We start from the raw sequence: 14,781 nt of genomic DNA, 5'->3' as shown, positions 1-14,781 counted from the left end.
ATCCTGGAGTTGGCTCCAGATTAGCCCTGCTGGGCCTGATAGGTGAGTCTCATGTTCTTGCTGGCGGGGGCGCTCCTAGGACTCTTCCTTTGCAAGTTGACCTTCTGTCAAAATTATCACTTTTCCACCTCACCTTTACCTCAGCTGTGTTTAACAGTGTGGCTGTTGAAGACGAGTTCCTGAGGCATTGCGGTTTTTAGGAATCTGTTATCCAGACTTATACTCAAGGCCTGATTAAACCCAATCTGCAAAAATCTATCATCGCACATGGAAGGCCTATGTTTGGTGCGAGAATATTAGCTTTCAGCCACTCTCCTTCTATCTTTACAGGATCCTCGCTTTTCTCCAGTCTGCTCTGGACCAAGAATATTGCCTTTCTTCTCTTAAGAAGCAGGTTTCTGCCCTTTTCTTTTTCAGAAGACCTTACGGCTTCAGGTGAAGACCTTTCTGCAGGGAGTACCACATTGTTCTCCTACCTGCCGTCCTCCTTTGGAATTGTAAGACCTTAATCTCGTTCTTGAGGTGCTTCAGGCTCTCCTTTTTGAGCCTTTGTGTGATAACGCTCTTCGCCTTCTGTTTTGAAAGGTTGCTTTCCTAGTGGCCACTACTTTAATCTCCAAACTGGCTGCCCTTTACCTGAAGCTTCCTTTTTGGTTCTCCACAGACTCTCGTTCGTCCCCCACAGTCTTTTCTGCTTTAGGCTTTTTTTTTTTTTTCCACACAGAATGGGTTTTTAAAGCAAACCACCGGTGTCCGTATACAGCCTCTTCGCCTGGAAACAGTGTTTTTGTTTTTGTTTATTTAATTTTTTTTTTTTTTTTACGGACACAATGTCCTGCTTGTGTCATGCACGACGTGTCCATGCAAAAAACAAAACAAACAAACAAAAAAAAAACACGGTTTCCATGTTGCATGGCGGTTTGCTTTATAAACCCATCCAAATGAATAGGTTTTAAAGCTGACTGCCGGTAAGCTGTCCCGTGTCCAGTTTCTAAGTGTTCTTTTTTTTGTTTTTTTCTGTCTCCAACTGCTGCATTATAAACAGGTTAGCATAGTGTCTATGTCTGGGTATAGCCCAGAGGTGGAGCCGACATCTTTTATTATTATTCCTAGAGTCCGCCTCTTAGTGGCCAAGTCTATACTTAGGATGCTGTGACCCCCAATGAGACAATGAGAAAAGGATTTTACAGTGAGTACAAAAATCTGTTTTACTGTTTGCCTGCGAACGTTGGTTTTCTTCAGTTTTCATCAGAGCCCTCTTGCTGCTTTTTTTCCTTGTTTATCCTTTTGAGAGTCCTTGCTAGTGTTTAGAAGTATCCAGAACAACAGCATCCTAATAAGTATAACAAGAAAGGATAAGTAAATTTTCCCCATACCTTTGTAACTTCAACATTGCTTCACAAGTCACATGGTTCCACATAACTATATTGTGGATTAGCAAGGTAGTATAAAGGAGGAGAGTTCCTCCTAGATCAGGGGTAGGCAACCTTTTTTGTTCGGCGTGCCGATTTAAATTAAAAAATCAAAGATGAGGTCCTCGGAGTGCCGAGCAATAATTGTAAAGCTGACGACACCTACACTAAAGTCATATAGCACAAACCACAACATAGGGGTGCTGTCATACTGCGCTCCCAGCCACATGCGCTTACCACTATTTGCCTGGGTACACATGTGCTTTTCCTTTAGAAGCAATGTAAGTACATGCGTAACCCACAATTAGTGGTAATGTATGTGACTGGGAGCAGTGTAAGGTCATACCTGTAAAGAGCTGACACACAATGTACCTGTATGCTCCATCCAGTCCTTGGCCATTAGTAACTTCAGTTTTCTGTAAGGGAGCGTTCACACTACCGTCGGTGTCCGACAGCTAGTGTCCGCTGCTAATGTCCGTTCAAAATCTTGCACGGACATTAGCATCGGACACTAGCTGTGTCCGTGACATTTTGCATTGATTTAAATGGACATCGGGTGCGTTCTTTTACTGTCTGTGGGTGTCCTTAACTGTCCGTTCTCAAAGATGTCCGACTTTTCAAGCGGACAGCAAAACCCGACATGTAGGTTTTTCTGTCCGCTTGAAAAGTCGGACATCTTTGAGAACGGACAGTTAAGAACAGACACAGACAGTAAAAGAACGCACCCGATGTCCATTTAAATCAATGCAAAATGTCACGGACACAGCTAGTGTCCGCTGCTAATGTCCACACAAGATTTTGAACAGACATTAGCAGCGGACATTGTCTGACGGACACAGACGGTAGTGTGAACGCTCCCTAAGTGAAACGCAGATTAATTTGTCACTTTTAGTTCCTGGCGGTGCAGTAACAGCAAAACCCCAGCCAGGAATTAAGTGGCCGCACTGGTGCCCAGGAACTGGATTTGGCTATAATTGCATCTAGTTACAGTGTCACCACCTAATAGAATCCCACTAAGGCTGAGGCCCCACATTACAAAAATGCAGCTTTTTTATTGCAGATTTAGCTGCGTTTTTTTTTTTACGTCAAAGCCAAGAATGGCTAGAAAACGAATGGGAAATATATAGGAAGCTTCTTATATGTCTCCCTCCTGCTCAATCTACTCCTGGCTTCGGCTAAAAAAAAAACCCCCTGCAAAATCTGCAACGAAAAAAAGCTGTTTCTGCAACGTGGGGCTTTAGCCTAAGGCCCCCGCGTTGTTGGAACACAGCTTTTTTTGTTACATATTTTGCTGCGTTTTTCTGAGCCTGAGCCAGGAGTAGATTAAGCAGAAGGGAAACGTATAAGAAGCTTCCTATATATTTCCCATTCCTTCTGTAGCCATTTTTAGCTTTGGTTGAAATAAACCGCATGAAAATCTGCAACAAAAATGCTGCATTTCTGCAATGTGGGGCCTCAGTCTTACGCCTCCTGCATACAAATGGCATGGATGTGGTTTTCACTGACCTATATGTTAAAAATGAATTGACAGGGCTGCAAATGCAGACAGATATAGGGGATGTATAGGACAGATATAGGGTACGTATAGGACAGATATAGGGTACGTATAGGGCAGATATAGGGGATGTATAGGGCAGATATAGGGGATGTATAGGGCAGATATAGGGGATGTATAGGACAGATATAGGGGATGTATAGGACAGATATAGGGGATGTATAGGACAGATATAGGGGATGTATAGGGCAGATATAGGGGACGTATAGGACAGATATAGGGGATGTATAGGACACATATAGGGGATGTATAGGACACATATAGGGGATGTATAGGACACATATAGGACCTGCTCAATAGTTTTCAGCTCTTCAATTTGGCCCAGATACACAGCCACAAAAATAATGGCTGTATATATGGGTCAATTGAAATATATAGGTCTGTACTTTTATCCACAGTTGTAGAGTCTGGTCATGTGCATTACAGGTTAACTCAATGTGCCTCATATTAATAGCAGTTAACCCCATCATGTCCCTCACATTAACCCCGTGTGCTTTACATAAGGGACACTGATATGTGAGACATATGGAGGTAATAAGTGAATATCTTCATTATATAGGTCCTTTATTAGTACCCCCATATGTCTCACACATCAGTAACCCTTATGTGAGCCACACAGGGTTAATGTGAGGGACATGATGGGGTTAACTGCTATTAATGTGAGGCACATGGGGTTACTAACACTAAAGTAATAACCCCAAATGCCTGACATTAATGAGAATAGTTAGTAACACACGTACCTGGTGTTTTTACTTTCACTTTGCTCCCGGAGCTTCCTCTCTCTCCTCAGGGCTGCAGACGGCAGGAGCTCCTCCTCACATGTAGCAGCAGGTCCAGGGAGCCCTTAGCCCGTGCAGTGAGAGGCTCACCTCTGATTGGTGGGCAGTGAGAGAAGGGGGCGTGTCCTCAGCTCTATAGCAGAGCACTGAAGGGACGCTCTCTCTCTCTCAATTTGTATGAAAGTTGCAGGCTGGCTGCCGTGCCAGCAAAATATGCCTCGCGTGCCAGTCTTGGCACGCGTGCCAGGGGTTGCCGACCCCTGTCCTAGATGAACATGCCTGTGCAACATCAATACATCTCAGGCTGCCTATGACTCTGAAAGAGTTTCCATTGGGAGTTACCAATAGTTTAAACACAAAAGATTCATTACAATGGGATGCATGAGACTGGATTTCTGTAAGAAGATTCACAACAAATTGTTTTTTTTTTTTTTTTTTTTATTGCCAGTAGTAGAGAGTATAAGTTTTATTTGTTGTCCCTTTTCATGTGACCTATTATACACTGTCTACCAATAAGTATTTGGGCACCCATGTGTGATGTTGTTATAAGTAAGTTCTGTATGTTCTGTTCTGCTTACTTATTCTGCTTTGTCTGCCTAGCAACAGTGAGGTAGTAAGGGAGGAGGAGCTGAGCTTAGGGGGAGGAGTTAGACAGGGAGCGATGATGGAGCATGGAATAAAGTGTTCTGATCTACAAGAGTAACCATCTCATAGTGGACTTATTCCAGAAGACCTCCATCCTCACTACAACACTACACCATGCAAATAAAGATATCTGTGGTTGTGATGTAAGTAATGCCTTGGTCCCAGTGCAAGATAAACTCAATGCCGACTCCTATTGCACTATTTTAGATAAGTGTGATTCCTACATTATGGCGGGTCTATGGATTGGACTTCCAGGATGACAAAGCCAGCTGTCATGTAGCGAGATTTACCATGGCTTGATAAGGTGACAATAAGGTTAACCGACTGGACTGCCCTGCCCTGCCCAGACTTGAACCCTATCGAGTTGGATTGCCAAACTAAGGGATGCAGTAGCCGTCCAAAATCAGTGAAAGAACTTACCTGGCTTCTCCAAGCCGAATGGAATAAAATACCACTAGCTGTCATACAAGGACTTTTGGAAAGCATGCCCTGGAGGATTGGGGCTGTAATTGCTGCTCGTGGAGGCTCTACCAACTATTGAATATGAATAAATGTTGTTTTTCTATTCTATCACAGGTGTCCAAATACTTATTGGTAGACCGTGTATGTACTGCCTGTATCGTTCATTGAGCTTGGCTAGCAAGGGTTTATGAATTGACAGCTGGTTTTAATTTCCATTTTCTTCCTCATAGGATTCGAAGAGCTGTGCCTCTCAAATTGGTGTTAAAAGTGGTATGTAATTCAAAATAATTTTCTAGTAAAATATTAATTTAGCATAATCAGGACTAACTTGATGTTTATGGGTATTCCGAAATCATTAGATTTATTTTTAAATTCCAGTAATTATATAGTACCTTTTTTTGTATAGTGTTCATTTGTATATACCTTTTCACTTTACTAGACTTTATTCACATTATTAATATGGGTAGTTCAGTATATGATAGCAGCAGTTAGATAACTGCTCTGATACTCATGAATGCGTGGTTTTGCTGAGTGGCCAGCTTAACCCCTTTCTGACATCCGCTGTAATAGTACGGAAACTGTGTGAGCACCATACCCTGCGGGTGTCAGCCGTAACATACGGCTGACAATGCCCTGTAACACCTGCGGTCGGAACCGGGTCCGATCGCGGGTGTTAACCCCTGAGATGTCATGTTTGACCACCGGCATCTCAGGGGTTTCGGGATATTATGGTGCCGATTGGCACCCCCACGACGGATTCGGGGGGTGCCGATGTTCGTAGGGGGCAGCCTGGGGTCTGATCAGTGACCCTGGGTCTGCCCCGTCACTTACCCCCTCCACGTACCTGGTTGATCCTGCCCAAAAGGAAGCTGTCAGTCCTGTGCGTCTACACAGGCTGACAGCTTCCTCTACACTGCAATACACGTGTAACACGTGTATTGCAACGTATATCTAGTGAAGCAGTGATCAGCAGATCACTGCTTTAATCCCCCATGGGGACAGAAAAAAAAAAGTGATAAAGTAAAAATAAAAAAGTTTAAGTTTAACCCCTTAAGGACCCGGCCATTTTTTGGTTTCGCATTTTCGTTTTTCCCTCCTCACATTTCAAGAGCCATAACTTTTTCATTTTTCAGTTCACAGAGTCACATGATGGCTTATTGTTTGCGGGACAAATTGTACTTTGTAATGGCATCATTCAGTATGCTGTGCAATGTACTGGGAAGCTGGAAAAAAATTCAGAATGAGGCGCAATTGGAGAAAAAATGCATTTGCGCCATTTTCTTATGGGTTTAATTTTTACAGCGTTCACTGTTTGGTACAAATGACATGTTACCTGTGTTCTACGTGTCAGTACGAACGCGGTGATACCAAATTTATATAGTATTTGAAATGTTTTGATACTTTTAAAAAAATGATAAACTTTGCAAAATAGAAAAAAAATTTTGTGTCATCATGTTCTAACACCTGTAACTTTTTCATATTTCCATGTATGGAGCTGGTTGTGGTGTCTTTTTATGCGGGACAAGATGACGTTTCTATTGATACCATTTGGGGAAAGATCTGATGGTTTGATCACTTTTTATTCAATTTTTTATAGGAGGCAAAGTGTTGAAAAAAACGCTTTTTGGCGGTTTTTATTTTTTTTTGCCGCTACGCCGTTCGCAGTACGGGATAAATGTTTTAATATTCTAATAGTTCGGGCATTTTGGAGCGCAGGGATACCTAATATGTTTATGTTTAATGTTCTTTAATTACTTTTATAGCTAATCTAGGGAAAGGGGGGTGATTTGAACTTTTATATTTTTTTTATTTTTTTAATACTTTTAAAAACTTTTTTTTTTTCTTATTATACATTTATGATCAGACCCCTTAGGTACCTTGAAACCTAGGGAGTCTGATCGCTCATACTATTCACTGCAATACTACAGTACTGCAGTGAATAGCAGAATCCCAGCACTTCTATTAGACGATGCCTCTGGCATCGTCTAATAGATCTAGTGCAGAGACAAGCCTGGAAGCCTTCAATAGGCTTCCGGCTGTCATAGCAACCGATCACCGCCCTCATGTGACGTTCAGGAGGGCGGCGATCGGCGAAACATGGCGGCGCCCATGCCGCCGGCGCCGTTTACACACTGTGGTCACGTTTGACCGCAGTGTGTAAAGGGTTAACAGCAGCGATCGGCTCGGGCACCGACCGCTGCTGTTATTGGCAGGTCCTGGCTGTATTATACAGCCGGCATCTGCCGTGTATGGAGCGAGCTCAGCGTGTGAGCTCGCTCCATACATCCCCATGCGACCCATGACGTACAGTTACGTCAAGGGTCGCTAAGGGGTTAAAATAAATTAGAAATAAATAAAGCCCCAAAAATCCTTTTTCCCCATATAAAATGTTTTATTATGTAAAATAAAGAAAAATAGAAAAAAACATTACATATTTGGTATCACCGCGTCCGTAATAACCTAAACAATAAAATTAAAACATTATTTAACTCGATCGGTGAACGTCATAAAAAATAAAAAAAAAAAGTAGAAAACCGCACAAAACAATGATTCACCACCTTTCCCTTACAAAATGTTCAATAAAAAGTAATCAAATGGTCAGATGAAAACCAAAATGATACCAATAAAAAGCAGAGGTCATCCCGCAAAAAAATAAGCCCTCAACCAGCTCTGTCTACTGAAATAAAAATGTTATGCCTTTCAGAAGATGTCGATGCAAAAATAATTTATTTTTTTCCCCCTAAATTGAATTTTATTCTGCACAAATAGCAACGCTTTAAAAAATCATATAAATGAGGTATCACCGTAACCGTACCGACCCGCAGAATAAAGGTAACATGTTAATTATGCTGCACGGAAAAAAAAAATGCTAAAAAGCAGTGCCAGAATTGATGTTTCCTTTTACATGCCACCCAGAAGCAGTTAATAAAATGTAGTCAATAAGTTACAGGCACGCCAAAATGGTGGCATTGAGAAGTACATCTAATACCACAAACACCAAGCCCTCATATGGCCACATTGCCAGAAAATAAAAATAAAAATCTAGCTTGTACCATGTGAAGACAAAAACCCCAAAAGTCGTCAAATCATTAGGACATAAGTGGCTGCGACAAGAAGGAAATGTGTTAGCTGTGCGAGTGTTTTCAGGGGACACCCCATATTTAGAGCTTATGAGGGATAATACACCAGCGCTGATCCCCCAGAATGCCCCTCTTCCCCATCCGTGTCATAGGAGCTAGTGCGAAAATAGAATGGGATTTGGTGTACCCAATTTACTCTGCACAGCTTACATATTCACTTTGGGGTTACTAATGCTCACTACATCACTTGATAAATTCTTTGAGAGGTGTGGTTTTCAAAACGGGGTCACTTTCTAGAGGTTTTCACTGTTTTGACACCTCAAGGGCTTTGTAAATGCGACATGGTTCCTGAAACTGATCACAACCAGATCTGCCCTCTAAAAGCTCCTTGGCGCGCCTTCACTTCTACGTCTCGCTGTGCGTCCATATATTAGTTTACACTCACAAGTGGGGTACTATGTCAGGAGAACTTGCATAACAAATTGTGGGATGCGTTTTCTCCTTTATCCCCTTGTGAATGTGCAAATTCTAGGGCTAAACGAAAATATTAGTAAAATAAAATCAAATTTGAAAATTTCACCTCCATTTTGTATTAATTCCTGTTAAGCACTTATAGGATTAAAATACTAGGGATATGTTGTTTTGGCTTATTTAAGGGGTGCAGTTTTGAAAGTGGGGTGATTTATGGGGGGGTTTAATACAAGGGTCTTTCAAAACCCCTTCATAACTGTTTTAGTCCCTTAAAAAATTGGTTTTGGAAATCTCTTGACAATTTTGAATATTGTTGTTTCACTTGTAAACCTTCTAATGTCCATAAAAAATAAAAGGGTGACTAAAGTTTGATGCCGACATAAAGCAGAGATCTGGGACATGAGATTTATGTTATAATTTTGGCATTCTGACTATCTGTATGCAATGCACATAATTTCAAACTTTATAAAATGCATATTTTTCAAAATTTCCACCAAATTTCCTATTTTTTCATAATTAAACACAAAACATATCAACCAAAATTACTACTAACATGAAGTATAATGTGTTACGAAAAAACAATCTCAAAATCACTTTGGTAAGCTAAAGCATTCCAAAGTTATTGCCACATAAAGTGACACGTCAGTTTTGAAAAATCTAGCTTGGTCAGGAAGTCAAAAAGTGCCATCGGCGGCAAGGGGTTAAAGAGGTTGTCCAGGCAAAAATGGACAACCCATTTGAGTAGTGTTACAGACCCACTTCTCGTCAAACTAAAAAGTGACCGGTGCTCCGCCCCTTTTATGACATCACCAAGCCCCCTTTTATTATATGACCGCGCCCCCTTTTATATGATTATTTTGACATCACGTCCCAATTATTATGATAACCCACCTTTTATATGATTATTCTGCTTTCTCCACGCCCCCCTTTTATTATGATACCACGCCCCCTTTTATATACGATTTCTCCATTCCTCCTGATTCATGTTCTATCAGGAGTATATTAATAGCCATTCTTTCGCTGTTGTAATATACACTCACCGGCCACTTTATTAGGTACACCATGCTAGTAACGGGTTGGACCCCCTTTTGCCTTCAGAACTGCCTCAATTCTTCGTGGCATAGATTCAACAAGGTGCTGGAAGCATTCCTCAGAGATTTTGGTCCATATTGACATGATGGCATCACACAGTTGCCGCAGATTTGTCGGCTGCACATCCATGATGCGAATCTCCCGTTCCACCACAACCCAAAGATGCTCTATTGGATTGAGATCTGGTGACTGCAGAGGCCATTGGAGTACAGTGAACTCATTGTCATGTTCAAGAAACCAGTCTGAGATGATTCCAGCTTTATGACATGGCGCATTATCCTGCTGAAAGTAGCCATCAGATGTTGGGTACATTGTGGTCATAAAGGGATGGACATGGTCAGCAACAATACTCAGGTAGGCTTTGGCGTTGCAACGATGCTCAATTGGTACCAAGGGGCCCAAAGAGTGCCAAGAAAATATTCCCCACACCATGACACCACCACCTGAACCGTTGATACAAGGCAGGATGGATCCATGCTTTCATGTTGTTGACGCCAAATTCTGACCCTACCATCCGAATGTCGCAGCAGAAATCGAGACTCATCAGACCAGGCAACGTTTTTCCAATCTTCAATTGTCCAATTTCGATGAGCTTGTGCAAATTGTAGCCTCAGTTTCCTGTTCTTAGCTGAAAGGAGTGGCACCCGGTGTGGTCTTCTGCTGCTGTAGCCCATCTGCCTCAAAGTTCGACGTACTGTGCGTTCAGAGATGCTCTTCTGGCTACCTTGGTTGTAACGGGTGGCTATTTGAGTCACTGTTGCCTTTCTATCAGCTCGAACCAGTCTGACCATTCTCCTCTGACCTCTGGCAACAACGCATTTCCGCCCACAGAACTGCCGCTCACTGGATGTTTTTTCTTTTTCGGACCATTCTCTGTAAACCCTAGAGATGGTTGTGCGTGAAAATCCCAGTAGATCAGCAGTTTCTGAAATACTCAGACCAGCCCTTCTGGCACCAACAACCATGCCACGTTCAAAGGCACTCAAATCACCTTTCTTCCCCATACTGATGCTCGGTTTGAACTGCAGGAGATTGTCTTGACCATGTCTACCTGCCTAAATGCACTGAGTTGCCGCCATGTGATTGGCTGATTAGAAATTAAGTGTTAACGAGCAGTTGGACAGGTGTACCTAATAAAGTGGCCGGTGAGTGTAGGTTAACCTGATTTTTTTTTTTTTTTTGCGCTGGCATAAATGATATTTCTTTGATAGAAAGGAATATCATTCATTTCAGCGCAAAGTGTCTATAGGTTATTTAAGATAAAATAATATACCTTTTTTTATTTTTTATTGCTGGTGTGAACAATCCATGCTCTTCAGCGTGGTGTCGTGAGTCATGATTGTACACAGCCCTGAAGATAACAAAACATGTTGTGACGTCCATACAAAACTCTAAGACAACTACGTACCATGCTTCTGCGCAGGCGTACAGCGCAAAACATGTTTTGACATGTAGGGACATGTCCGAACACATGTAGGGGCATGCCCCGAACATGTCTTTTCAGCATAACGTACGGTATGGCCTGCGTACAAGCAAAACCACACACACTGCAAATAACCTTATTATTGAGAATAAATTTTAATAGGATCGGTTGTTATATAAAACATAATGATGAATAAAAGTTGACGTTTCTAGTATAAAAATGTATAAAAACTTTCTCACTCGTTAAAACGGGTAACCTACTCGCTGAAATAAGACTCAGTTCCTACGCCTCATACGCTAAACATGATTGTATACGCTGTGAACTCTGATATACTTCAAATTTCTCATAAACTTGAAGTGATTTTTTTTCCTGACATTAGATTATTAAATTAAATAAAATCTTGTGCGGACATTAACAGCGGACACTAGCTTTGTCCGTGACATTTTGCATGGATTTAAATCAGAGGTTCTCAAACTTATTTTGTCTACCGCCCACTTCGAGAATTAATTATTTTCTAGCGCCCACCCAAATTTTTTTACTTTACTACATCTTAAATATCACAATCGCAGTCATTATGTTGATAATTAAATTGTGTGTCATGTGAAAATAAGACTTTCTGATGAGGGTAATGTAAAACACCATTTTGTAATATTAGGAAAACTTTTTTATTATTATTATTATTATTATTATTATTATTATTATTATTATTATTATTATTATTATTATTAATAATTAATTTATTTATATAGTACCATTAATTCCATGGTGCTTTACATTTGGGGGTTGCATAATTTGGGGGTTACATACAATACACAGAATATACAGGTAGATATAATACTAACAATGACTGACTGGCACAGTGAGGCAGAGGTCCCTGCCCGCGAGGGCTTACAATCTATGAGGGAAGGGGGTAGAGACAGAAGGAGAGGGGTAGACTGTACAGATGGTGGTTCGGTGATAGTGTTATTGGAGGTTGTAGGCCTTCCTGAATAGGTGAGTCTTCAGGGCCTTCTTGAAGCCTGTGATTGTGGGGGTCAGTCTTATGTGTCGTTGTAAGGAGTTCCAGAGTATGGGGGATACACGGGAGAAATCTTGGAGACTGTTGTGTGAGGAGCGGATGAGAGAAGAGCGGAGCAGGAGGTCATTGGAGGATCTGAGGTTACGTGTGGGCAGGTAGCGGGAGATTAGGTCAGAGATATATGGAGGGGACAGGTTGTGGATGGCTTTGTATATTAGCGTTAGTAGCTTGAACTCAATTCGCTGGGCTATAGGTAGCCAGTGGAGGGACTGGCAGAGGGGAGCAGCCGATGAAGATCGGGGGGGGGGGGGGTTGAGGTGGATTAAGCGAGCAGCACAGTTTAAGGTGGACTGGAGGGGGGCGAGGGTGTTTGCTGGGAGTCCATGGAGAAGGGTGTTGCAGTAGTCTAGGCGGGAGATTGTGAGGGCCTGGACGAGCATCTTGGTAGTTTCCTGGGTGAGGAAGGGGCGAATTTGGTGGATGTTCTTGAGCTGGAGGCGGCAGGAAGTGTTGAGGGCTTCAATATGTGGCTTGAAGGATAGGTCAGAGTCCAAGGTTACCCCAAGGCATCGGGCCTGTGGGACAGGGGTAATTGTGGTTCCATTAACTTTGATAGATGGGTCAGGTGGAGGGGCCATACAGGATGAGCTGAAGATGATAAAATCTGTTTTCTCCATGTTGAGTTTGAGAAAGCGGGAGGAGAGGAAGGAGGCTACGGCCGCTAAACAATCTGGAATTCTGGCCAGCAGGGAGGTCATGTCTGGTCCAGAGATGTAGATTTAGGTGTCATCGGCATAGCAGTGGTACTGGAAGCCATGAGATTTTATGAGTTGGCCCAGGCCAAGGGTGTAGATGGAGAACAGGAGGGGTCCTAGGACGGAGCCCTGGGGGACACCTACAGAGAGAGGGTGAGGTGAGGAGGTGGTGTGCGAGTGGGAGACGCTGAATGTGCAGTCGGTGAGGTATGAGGAGATCCAGGAATGGGCCAGGTCTGAGATACCAAGGGATGAGAGAATTTCTAACAGGAGGGAGTGGTCAACTGTCAAAGGCAGAGGAGAGGTCGAGGAGGAGGAGGACAGAGTAATGGCGCTTGGCTTTGGCGGTTAGCAGGTCATTAGTGACTTTTGTTAGGGCAGTTTCAGTGGAGTGCCGGGGTCTGAAGCCTGACTGTAGTCTGTCAAAGAGCAGGTTGGATGAGAAATAGGAGGAGAGTTCGGAGTGGACATGCTGCTCAAGAAGTTTTGAGGCATACAGGAGCAGAGAGATGGGACGATAGTTGGCAGGAGAGGATGGGTCGAGGGACGGTTTCTTAAGTATAGGAGTGACAGTGGCGTGTTTGAAGGCTGAGGGGAAGGATCCATTGGTTAGGGATAGATTGAAGAGATGAGTTAGGGCCGGAGTAATGACTTCAGCGAGTTTGGGGATGAGATGTGACTGGATCGGGTCGAGCACGCAGGAGGTGAGGTGGGATTTGGAGATTAGGGAGGAGAGTTTTTCGTCAGTTATGGAGGAGAAACAGGTCAGGGATGAGGAGCAGCAAGTAGTTGGGTAGAGGGGTTGTCGGGGGAGTAGGGTGAGACTGTCTCTGATGGTGTCAATTTTAGTAGAAAACTTTTATTCATGTTATTAAAACAAACATTTCAATTTTAATTTTAAAACTAATCTAATGTGAAGGATGAATTTGATGATTTTTAACAAGTTTGTTAATATCAGGCTCGAATTTACTCAAAAACAGCCGTAAGTCACCGCGTTCGGTAATCTGCAACCGATTTCTCTTTTTAGTTAGCAACGTTGCCACAGCACTAAATCCACGTTCACACAAATACGATGATGGGAATGCTATCAAAAATCGTTGAACGATGGACCACAATCCAGGGTACCATTGCGGGATTGGCTTTTGTAGTGAACAGAGAGACCAGGTCCTTTAGCCCAGTAGGATTTAGACTGTTTTATATAAGAAAGCAGCACTTATTCCAATCCCCCTCTCTATCTCACAGCAGGGAGCTAGGTGATGTGTATGTGATGTGTATGTGTGGTGCAGACACAGGCTGACTCCGTACACTCACCCCCCCCCTCTCTCCCCCCACACAGCAGGGAGCTATGTCATGCGGCTCCCTCAGCAATGAGCAGGGGGCCAGGTGCTAGTGTCCATAATGAAGTGAATAAAGTAAGATAGTGGACAAACAAAGCAGTTTTGCTGAAGCAGTGTATTTAGGAAAAGTCTTAAATCCACATTAACAAGCAGTATAGTTAGAATCATTGTTATGATACCACCCCTTTAAATTAGACATCGCCCCCCTAAACCGCTTCAACGCCCCCCAATCTTCTCTGTGCCCTTTACTGCCCCCCTATAGGCCTCCAGCGCCCACAAGGGGGCGTTTTCGCCCACTTTGAGAAAGACTGATTTAAATGGATATCGAGTTCTTTTACAGTCCGTGCCTGTCCTTAACTGTCCGTTCCCAAAGATGTCCAACTTTTCAAATGGACAGCAAAACCCGACGTGTAGATTTTTTTCTGTCCGTTTGAAAAGTCGGACATCTTTGGGAACAGACAATTAAGGACACCCACGGACAGTAAATGAACGCACCCAATGTCCATTTAAATCAATGCAAAATGTCACGGACGCAGCTAGTGTCCGATGCTAATGTCCGCACAAGATTTTGAACGGACATTAGCAGCGGACACTAGCTGTCGGACACCGACGGTAGTGTGAACGCTCCTTAACCTATATTACAACAGCTAAAGAATGGCTATTAACCGGATAAGGACCGCCGTACGTAAATTTCTGGCCAGCGGTCCGGGTACCTAAAGACTGGACTATTGTAAAAATACGTCCTGTCTTTA

At 42.8% G+C, this 14,781-nt stretch overlaps 1 protein-coding gene across 2 annotated transcripts in view; it reads left to right on the top strand.

Moving 5' to 3' along the window:
- Window positions 1-14,781, top strand: part of LOC142200567 (uncharacterized) — a 123,539-nt gene that overhangs the window by 33,630 nt on the left and 75,128 nt on the right. For both annotated transcript variants that reach the window (XM_075271010.1, XM_075271011.1), the window contains one exon: window positions 5,084-5,123. In XM_075271010.1, coding sequence (XP_075127111.1) covers window positions 5,084-5,123 — 40 coding nt within the window. The remainder of the gene's footprint in view (window positions 1-5,083; window positions 5,124-14,781) is intronic.

Source organism: Leptodactylus fuscus, chromosome 4, assembly GCF_031893055.1.
Source record: "Leptodactylus fuscus isolate aLepFus1 chromosome 4, aLepFus1.hap2, whole genome shotgun sequence".
In the NCBI taxonomy this organism is placed as follows: Eukaryota; Metazoa; Chordata; class Amphibia; order Anura; family Leptodactylidae; genus Leptodactylus; species Leptodactylus fuscus.
Note: the sequence above shows the minus strand (reverse complement) of the source record. Positions and strands in the feature narration are given on the sequence as shown.